This window comes from Arvicola amphibius, chromosome X (genome assembly GCF_903992535.2).
Source record: "Arvicola amphibius chromosome X, mArvAmp1.2, whole genome shotgun sequence".
Taxonomy (NCBI): Eukaryota; Metazoa; Chordata; class Mammalia; order Rodentia; family Cricetidae; genus Arvicola; species Arvicola amphibius.
Window position 1 is genome coordinate 93,201,832 of NC_052065.1, and position 10,744 is coordinate 93,212,575.

A 10,744-nucleotide genomic window follows, 5' to 3' on the forward strand; every position below is an offset into this window, starting at 1 on the left:
GTGGAATGGGTTGAAACTGAACTGCTGCTTAACGTTGGAACATCGGGGTGATTTTAACATTGGGATACAATGGGCAGGTTGAAAAATACGTGTCTTTTGCAGGTTTCATTTTCTTGCTAAACATTTCATCCTTTCACAGTCAAAGTAGCCAGATACGTGAGGAGGAGGTGACACCTCAGCTGGCAGAGCATAACATTTTAAGCACCCCACGCACCTCGATGGCCTTGGCTATGGTGAGTGTGTGACATCATGGGGTGCTAAGGAGCTAGGGCCTGGGCAGCAGAGGGAAGGGAAGGCACACGTGGAACTTGAATACAGAGCAAGGAGCTTGGACACCTGAGCAAGTGGCGAATCAGAGTCTGGTCCGCCAGCCCCAGGGGATGGGACTTGTGCACCCTCCCCCACCATCCTGGAAAAGATCACAGGTGGGAGGATGGGGGGCTCAACCGTTTAATGGCATATAGTATCAGCCTTTCTTTAGGCATTTTAAAAGTTAGAATCTCCTGATCACTCACAAAGAATAGCAATTATTTTTAATTAAAAAAATAGAACTTCTCAGTAAAAGGTGGAGGCAAAATTACTTAAGTGATCTTTTTGCGAGACCACTCTGAGAAGTTTTATTTCTTGGTTTTTGCAGTTCATTTACAAACACCAGTGAATGTTTATGTAAGAAGAATTTATGAGTGAGGCCACTTAGACTTTCATGTCATACTTAACTTTTAAAAAAAATAACTCATTAACTTTTGAGTTTGGTCCTAAGTTGAAACTCAGCAGTGACTGTCCACCCCTCACACCTTTTTTCCTACCCACACTCACCACTCACCCTTGAGTTACTATCCCTATGGTATCCATTTGTAGGTGAATAGTTTATAAAACACTGAGTTTGTTTTGTTTTTTCTTACTTAGTTGCCAAGCAAAGACCCTAGAGTTATGTGTGAAGAATGCAAAAAGGACAGATGAATACATTCTAAAAACATAGACCTAAAACTAGCAGCAGATTGCTTTTAAAGCTGAAAGTATTTGTGCCTTGACCTTTATAATACTCAAATTTATGTGATAGTTGATTTCATATGCAACTTCATAATGATGAATATAGATAAACAACTTCTGCTGTATATTTTGTGCTTGTGGAAGATTGGTGGAATTATGATTTACCTTTGTGAAAATTTTCTTGTAGGATTTTAAAACTTATGTGGAGCAAGCATGTAGAGCTGCTGAAGAATTCATCAATATTTACTATGAGACAATGGACAAAAGAAGACATGTGAGTCTTTCTAGTTTCTCTTGCTCTTTAAGTACCCTTTCTTTGTTTAAATATCATCTATCTGACCTACATAAGTAATTATTGTACACACATTCTTTGAGAGTTGTTTTTATTTTGTTACAGTTTGGTGTGTTTTTTTTTCTTTTTTTGGTGTTTTATTTTGTTTTCTTGGTTTGAGGGTTTTTTTGCTGTATAGGGATTTTGTTTTGCTTTTTTTGAGAAACTACTACTTGGGAAGCGAGGGAAAGGATTTGGAAGGACTTGGGGGAGGGGGAAATATGAGTAATATATATTTAAATTTAAAAAATTGTTTCATATAATAAAAATATAATGTTGCGGGATATTTGATCACACTGTAAACCCCAAGAGTGCATTATTTACATTTAACCCAAGAGTTTTCTGCTTGAATATTGTAAACAGGATTAAATAAAGTCAACCATAGATCAAGAGGTGGAGCAGTTGACAGGAAGTGAATATAGGATTATCACGAAAAAAATAGAGAGTGAGAGGGAGTCAGGTGGATCAGTAGAGAGACACATAGGAAGTAGATGGGAGGAACATTCTGTTTGAGGAGTCTTGCTTGAGAAGGCATAGGAGAAAGGGGAGTCTTCTGGGATATCAGATGAGGAGAAAGGCCATCTGAGTGCTTTCTTTTCCTCTCTGAGCTAGCAAGCTTTCACCCTGGCATCTGGCTCCTGAGTCTTTATTGATAAAATTGAACAATTAAGATTTTGTTAAAAACAACATTTGTCACCCAATATCAGACACAGCCACATGGACAGGGAAATCATGTCAGCTATGGACAAACTGAGAAGCCATCAGATTTGGTTAGATACCTGGGAAATCCTCAAGGAGAGAATCGAATATGAAAAGGAAAACTCTTCCCCATGTTAAGGATGGGAAATATCATAATACAGGACTTTATGACCCTATATAGTATTACTTTAGATGACTTGAAAATAGAAGCAGAAAATGAAAAAATAAATGGCTTAACTGAGATTGACGTAGTACTAATAATTACTATCAGTCTGGAAATTTGTATTTCATCCCTAATAGCCATAGTGGGTTTTTGTGCCAAATATGAGAAATGGTTTAATAATTGTACCAAATATGAACAGTGGGTTGATAAGGTACAAGTCTTAGAAAGACTTATGAGTGAAAATAAGAAAAATGCCCAAAGACAGAGGAATTTAGATAAGAATCAACACATGATGAAACTGAAGAGGGGTGGGACAAGGTTCTTAGAAAACCAACCTTAGCTTAGTCAGTTACTATACAAGAACTAACATCAGACAGTAGGCATTGCCAAGGTTATGAAGAAGTTAAATGGACTCCTAGAGAAATACTGGATTTGAGGAGATTTAAGGAAGTGGTAATTTCATATGGTATACATATGTATATTTCAAAGATGTGTTGACCTCAGAATGGAAACCAGGATATGTATTACATTAGGGAAGAGGTTTTGCCTTTGTTTTCACAGAAGAAAAGCTGTAAATGCTGTCAAGATTGATAAAGATTAGATTCAAACAGGAGAGTGTAACCCCACCGGCAGGGTCAGCTATTCAGGGTTCTCTGAAGGGGCGCTAACCTGCAAGACATGAGCTGAAAAGAGGAAGGAAACCAAGCAAGATTCTGTTGTCAAGGTCTCCGTTTATTGGGGTGAAAGTTACAGCTTATATAGCCCTTGAATGGGGTAGAGGTAGGGGCAGGCAGGAACTCTGCCAGGGTAACTGAAGGTCATCAGTCAGCACCTGGTGTAAGCCGAAGAATGTGATCCATTAACATTGGAGTAAGGGGCGGGTTCTGTTAACAGATAGTTCTCAAGATAGTTGCGATGAGGGGTGGGATCTCCGTAAACATCCTTAGGGCAATGACCTCTGCTATCCCTGTAAGGACGATGGTCCCTGACAGGAGAGGCCTCCTGAATAAAGAGAGGTGTTAGTTCATTATACAGCTTGGTCCTTCAGTCCAAATCAACTTAAAGAGACTAACAAATGCCTTTCAATTGATCAGACATGAAAAAATAGCAATACAAAGAATATTATTTTAATGATAATTTACTAAAGGCACACTTGTTTTACTGGCATGAGATTAAAAAATGGGTTTTCTTGAACCATGTGTCTTAATTCCATGTTTGAATATTAAACTCAGGTTCAAAAGTGTGTGTGTGTGTGTGTGTGTGTGTGTGTGTGTGTGTGTGTGTGTGTGGTGTGTGTGTGTGTGTATGTATGTGTGTAGTTGTAGAAGGTATGCTCTGAATCATGATTTAAATGTTCTGTATGCAACACTTGGTTCTGTTTTGAAGGGACTGGGCGGAATGTCCTAGGTATTTAATTGTTAACTTAGCAGCCTGGGAGACCTCAAATATTTAGAGGTGCTGACATTCCTCCAGTTCCTGCCACGCAGCAATCTACATGCCATCTTGGACATCAGCTTTTGAGGGTTCTTCTTAAATAAAGAGGATATTTTTGTTGTTTTGGTATTAAAAACATAGTTAAAATATAAAAAAATTTAAGTAAATTCAAAGTGTTACTATAGTTCAAGATTGTCTTTAAATCTCAATGAGTTGGAATTATTTGAAGCTAAAATAAAATATTTGAGCAGGACACTAGAGCTGACCCTGCAGTGGGGGGAGGTGTCACAGGTGAACAATCCCTGAGGGCATGAGAACAGGAGAGCTGACCCCCTCCTCTGTATGCCCCCTACAGCAATCAAAAGAGAGGGCCCTGCACCTTGCCTAGGTAAAACAATAGAGCTGACCCTGGGAATATAAATATTGGGGACTCAGATATAAGGGTGTGAGCAGGAGAACTGGTCATCCCTCCTTGCAGTAGGCTGCATCAGAGGCAGGCACATAAGAATTACAGTGAATGGAAATTAAAAGCCACTTGTAAAAGGCAAGCCAAAATTCAAAGTGAATGTCCTTTGTAATCTAAAAATAAACACACTTAAACCTTGAATTTATGTATAAAAAGAACAGGGAAAGAGGTATATTTATCTACACATGCTACAGTATATTTAGTTTAAGAAGAATTTTTTAATTAAAAGATAATACTTTTTGTGTTGCCAAAAAACCATTTTGCGAGCCAGGCGGTGGCAGCGCATGCCTTTACTCCCAGCACTCGGGAGGCAGAGGCAGGTGGATCTCTGTGATTTCGAGACCAGCCTGGCCTACAAGAGCTAGCTCCAGGACAGGCTCTAAAGCTGCAGAGAAACCCTGTCTCAAAAAACCAAAACAAACAAAAAAAAACATTTTGCCCTAAAAAAGATATAACCTGCCAAAAAAGGAATACCTTTTTATTATATTGTTGTTAAAATGTAGTGAGAAAAGAAAGCAAGTTGCTTATAGACTATATGGTAAGGTATTAGGGGGGATGTCAGCTTAGGAATAATGTCATTAAGTTTGCCTTTATCAAGTACTATGCTCTTAGGGGGAAAATTTTTGCAATGCTAGAAATTAAACTCAGGGCCTTAACAAACTATGTGAGTGCCCCACACCTGCCCTAAGTCCACAGCTCAGAGGTTAAATACTGTGTATAACACTGGGTCCAGCACAACTGTACTTAAATAGTTGATCAGGTTCTTTTAGCCCCTTGAGTTAACATAGTTTAATAAATAGCACAGTGTGGAATTGTTTACAATTTCAGGGATGTCTCCTGGTTTTCCTCTTTTATTTTCTATACTAATGAAAAATTTCTGATTAAGGTTCACAGCTGTTGCTGATGTTCACAATAAGGATCCAAGTTAGTTTTTAATAGATCAGGTTTCAGATCAGATTTTCCATTGTAATTTACCTCTCAATTCTATTTTTATAAAGGAATTATTTCAGTATGTGATCAGATAGTTTTGACTTGGTTTCCCACCAGTACAGAACTCCTTTATTATTTAAAAAAAACTTTAATTAAAACTGTCTTGTATAAACTATATTAGTATTGCTGACATAGTCCTGGGCGTGGAAAAGGCTATGACAATGGATGTTCATTGTCCCTTGTCATGAAGATTTGTTATTTGTCCTGTCTTGTTACTTTCAAAACTAAAGTAGCCTGTTGGGTTTATTATAGATGGAACGGTGGGGCTGCGTCCCACCACCCAGATAGCTTTACACCAGAAATAATTACACGGAAACTGTATTCTTTTAAACACTGCCTGGCCCATTAGTTTCAGCCTCTTATTGGTTAATTTTCACATTGGTTAATTCTCTTATTGGTTAATTCCTTTAACCCATATTTAGTAATCTGTGTAGCACCACGAGGTGGTCACTTACCAGGAGAGATCTTAACCTGCGTCTGTCTTGGAGAGGAGAATCATGGCAACTGCCTATGGCGACTGCCTGAAACATCTGCCTCACTCCCAGCATCCTGTTCTGTCTACTCCACCCATCTATGTTCTGACCTATTGGGCCAAGTAGTTTCTTTATTAATTAACCAATGAAATTCCTCCATCATTTCCCCTTTTTCTGTTTAAACAAAAAAAAGAAGGCTTTAACTTTAATAGCAAAATTACATATAACAAAACAGTTATCAAGAAAGAATTACAGTTACAATATTTAGATCTATTTTATCTTTTATCATAACTAAGGAAAGCTATAGCTATCTATTTATTCTTCAACTCCATCAAAGACTCCAGAAGGATATAATACTACCTAAATAAACAAGAAATATGCAACTTTCAAACTCTAGAAATAACAGAGAGAACTCGCTGCCTGGACAGTCACCCAAAGTTCCTCTGTACCGGTGGGCATCCATCTTCGGCCTTCAGGCTCATAGTGTCCAGCAGACATTTCCATGAAACAGAAAATTCCAAAGGCAGTTCAGTTACTTTCTACTGTGTCCTGCAGAATGTTTTGCAGACTTTTTCACGAATCAGGAACCCCGAAAGACCATCTCATCTTTAGGCAAGTTCAGCAGTCCTCTCTGTGTCCAGTTTATGCAACAGTCCAGGCAAGAGCAGTTTCTTGCCCAAATGGCTATCAAACTCCATAAGGAGCCTCTTTGATGACCATCTTCCTCTTGAAGTAGATTGGTGCTGCCAGGAGCAGATGTGTCTCATTGTCATGAAAAGCCCTAAGTTATTAAAACATTTAAATGCCATATTCTGTAGCCTTTGAAAGATATGAAGAATGCCTGTTTAACTAAAATATATCTCTATGTATCTAGAAAATCTAACTAACATATCTACAAGCTTGACTATTATCAATGATTATCCATTAACAACCTATATTTCCTAATTATACATTACACTTTTAAATGAACTACACAATCACAATACCTTAATCAAGATCAGAAATACATATACATACAACAAAATTGACCTAAAATCCATACCAATGCAAATTATTCATATCTATATCATCTCCCCCTTTAAATGTAAAAGAACATTTATAAACAATATTTGGGAATATGGGCGCAGTTATTTCTCTCCAAACTGTTTCCTGCTGAATGGGGGCACTGTTAATCAGATCTTTCATGATATAACCTGTGTGCTAGGTACATCTCAGTCAGCAGTTGAGCAAAGTAATTTTTGAGGGTGTTCACAGCAACCTTTCAGGAGGGCGTGGTCTATCATACCATATTGGGATAGAAGCAATCCACAGGGTGTCATCCTCTGTGAAAACAAAAGAAGACCCTCTTTTCCAAAGCATCATGTTCTTAGATCCAAATTCTGAAGTCATACCATTAAGATGTCTGTTCTTGTCTAGCCTGGCAGCCCATATAATGAGCTGTATTTAGCTCCTTTACAGTCAAAAATTTCAAAGAAAACACAATAAAATACATAATCCAGACTCTGTGAATTTTCCATTTTTATGTGGCTTATTTTTACTGTATCACTTTACTTTATTCTGTCTCTTTAAAGACTTTACCCTTTTTAAAAGGCATTAACTTTATTCTCTATATTTTTTTCTCAAGCCTACATACATTCATCCAACATTGTGACCCATTTAAAGGTCTTTTATGCCTGAATCTGTCCTATTGTGAATCTGTAATTTTTTACTATCCAGGAGCATTTCCTAAAATGCTAAGCACTTCTTAAAAACTTTAGCTTGTGCCACAAAGGAGTAATACAGTACCGCCCGTTTCCTGCCAAGTCTAAACCTTAACTGCACTGTTATTATGGTAATTAGGATAGTTCCTGCCTGAGGTCAGCACAGTTCAGCATGGCAGAGGGGAGCCGAGCCACTTGTGACTGAATCTGGTGTGCCTCTGAGCTGCCTCTGAGCTGCAGAGTGGAGGGCTGCTCTGGATGTTGTCTCCACCTCTCTCCAATTTCAAAATGGAGGACGTACCATTTTGTACTAGCTCTGGGGCCGCCAGGTAGGAGCTGCACTCAGCACTTTAACTCTGAGACTGAGCGTGTGGCACAGAAACTCTTTTCATCTAAGTTACAACCAAATCTCTCTGTATGGCGGCAGGAATCCGCCATGCTCTTCTGCCAGCCTAAGCCTGATTCTGCTGTCAGCCCAGGTGCAGGCGGGGAGCGCTGAGCTATTGGCCCCGTCTCAGAGCATTCTCCTTCCCATCCTGAGCGGGAACACAAACATCCAGTACCATAAAATCCATTGAAATGCTTTAAAGTCAGAGTTTGCACTGGTGGCACAGCCCCAGGAAGCCACGTTTTAAAATGAGTGGCTTTTTTTTCTGCCACTATTGCTGAAACAGGAAATCTCTCTACAGCACATCCTCAGAAAAATTTCTCTGCAGCACACTCTAGCAAACAGCAAAAAGCTATGTTAAACTCTCTCTCTCTCTCTCTCTCTCTCTCTCTCTCTCTCTCTCTCTCTCTCTCTCTCTCTCTCTCTCTCTCTCTAGATTTAGTCCATCATGTTGGAGCGCCAATCTGTAGATGGAGCGGCAGGGCTGCGTCCCACCACCCAGCTAGCTTTACACCCGAAATAATTACACAGAAACTGTATTCTTTTAAACACTGCCTGGCCCATTAGTTTCAGTCTCTTATTGGTTAATTCTCACATCTTCCTTTAACCCATATTTAGTAATCTGTGTAGCACCACGAGGTGGTCGCTTACCAGGAGAGATCTTAACCTGCATCTGTCTTGGAGAAGAGAATCATGGCGACTGCCTATGGTGACTACCTGAAGCATCTGCCTCACTCCCAGCATCCTGTTGTGTCTACTCCACCCACCTATGTTCTGACCTATTGGGCCAAGCAGTTTCTTTATTAATTAACCAATGAAAGTCCTCCATCAGTTTATAGTAGCACAGGTGCTTAATCCCAGTACCTTGGAAGCAGAAGCAGCCAGATCTCTAAATTTAAGGTCATCCTTGTCTACGTAGTGAGCTCCAGGACAGCTAGAACAACATAGTGAAACCCTGTGGGTGCAACAGAGCCAAGTTCCATTCATATCTGTAATTCTAACATTCATGAGGCGGAGACAAGATCCTGAATTGAAGGCCAGCCTGGGATACAGAACAAAAGGAAAAGGAGTTAGCATTGTTCATTATCAGTGCAAGGGTGTGTTTAATCCTTTCAATCCAACTTAACTTTGAAAATAAAACAAATAATGTGTCACTTGACCCAAAAGAGTTAAATCTGCTAGATTTGCCTCACGTGCACCTCGACACATTTATTCTCATCACTCCACTTTCTGTGCTTTGGACTCTTTGGTGCTTATTATGCTAACACTGGGAAAATAAATTCTTCCCAGCATAAAGGCATCAAATGAGTCACATGTGTTTAGTCACTAGAATGAAAGCGGATTAGGACTTAATTCTCAAAATTGGAAAGGAGTAACTGAAAACGTGTTCGAGACTGGGTGTGCTTGGGATTTGTGATCATTTAATTTATTTTAAAATAGCAAGACTGTAAAATTCTTACTATTTGAGGGGATGCAAGTTTTTTGTCATTGAAGCTAAAGCTGAAATACCAGGTCTGTTGAGTCAGATAATACCTATTTAAGGCAAGCTAGATATCATGGTCACATTGTTTTCCAGTAGCAAGGGGGCAAAGGAAGTAGAGATGGAGACAGAGTCATGAAAATGTTTACATTCCATCTACAATCTCTTACTGTATTTCTAAAAAAAATGTTGCAGAAAAAATTCTTTTCTTAAAAGTTTTACTCTATTTTTAGACAATTGTCAGGATGTATTTGGACAAGGCCACCCTAATTTGGAATGGAAATGTTGTTACAGGGCCTGAAGCCCTTTCTAATTTTTTTGAGACGTTGCCTTCCAGTGAGTTCCAAATCAATATGCTGGACTGCCAACCAGTGCATGGTAAGATCATGATCTTCCAAAGTATCTCCTTTATTTGCTGTTAGTAAACACTGAGGTTTACACCTAAAGCAGCAGTAAGTTTTAATAGGAGATAGATTTACTTATTTGAGCAAGTGTAGTGTCACGAAAAGTACTTTATACAGTCAAGCTTTGGGATTGTTTGATGCTTTTCACTCCAGAGAACTACCATTAAGTTTGGAATAGTGTACGCTTATTGGTTATTACAACTTATATGAGAAATTGCAACTAAATGTGATTTTTGTTGAAAGGGAGAGTGTCTACAGAAAAAAATCTATGCCATATTATAGATTAATGTGTTTGAGGGTCTGTTAACATTTCAGAGAACTGTATTCTGTGAAAGAATGACTTAGGAAATGACAGAATTTGATTCGGAGTAGATAGATGTAGTACACAATATTTACCACTAGATGGGGTGCTTACTATCTTAACTAATTATTTAAAATGCTATTTCCCCTTAAAGTTCCTGAAGGATGGCTTAAGAAGCAAACTATGAATGACGTTAGATATCTAATGAAATATTAATACATATAGGAAACAAATGGTCAAGTTAGATTTATAATCTTTATTTTGAAACTTGAGAGTACCCCATAAATCTTTCTGGATAGAAAAAAATCATATTTTTTTAAATATTCAAGTTTTGACTTTGGGATGTATGCTCAAAGGACAGAACGTGGAAATCTTTAGCATTACATCGTAAGCTTATTGAGACATGTAAATTGACATCTTTCTCTTGTTTGTGTTGCTAAAGAGCAAGCTACCCAGTCTCAGACTACCATTCTTGTTGTGACCAGCGGAACCGTAAAGTTTGATGGAAACAGAAAACACTTCTTCAATCAGAACTTTCTTCTGACTGCACATAGCACTTCTAACAACGCTGTGTGGAAGATTGCAAGTGACTGCTTCCGTTTTCAAGATTGGGCTAGTTGTTAAAGAAGTAAAAGCCCATTCTCTAAGTTCATCAGTTTCAGCAAGAGAAGTTGAATGTGAATTAATGGATTTCATTGCAAAAGTACTATAAACCAGTATTGCTGAAACAAAAATGTATTGTTTTTTTATTGCTAGCAACACTTTTGCTAGAGCAGCTGCCAGTTTCAATTACTGCACCTAAGAGCTTTAAAGATAGGTTTTTACATACCTTATGTATACATTCCACTACTGATATTCTCAGGGCAATATTAAACTTGATCTAGGTACTAAGATACTGTGAATCCAATCTATTACACAAATGGAG

At 38.4% G+C, this 10,744-nt stretch overlaps 1 protein-coding gene across 1 annotated transcript; it reads left to right on the forward strand.

Moving 5' to 3' along the window:
• Positions 1–203: 203 nt before the first annotated feature.
• On the forward strand, positions 204–10,443 carry Nxt2 (nuclear transport factor 2 like export factor 2). Its single transcript, XM_038315814.1, has 4 exons — positions 204–233; positions 1,178–1,264; positions 9,348–9,492; positions 10,262–10,443. The coding sequence occupies exons 1-4, from the start codon at positions 219–221 to the stop codon at positions 10,441–10,443; spliced, it is 429 nt and encodes a 142-aa protein (XP_038171742.1). The 5' UTR covers positions 204–218.
• The last annotated feature ends 301 nt before the right edge of the window (positions 10,444–10,744 follow it).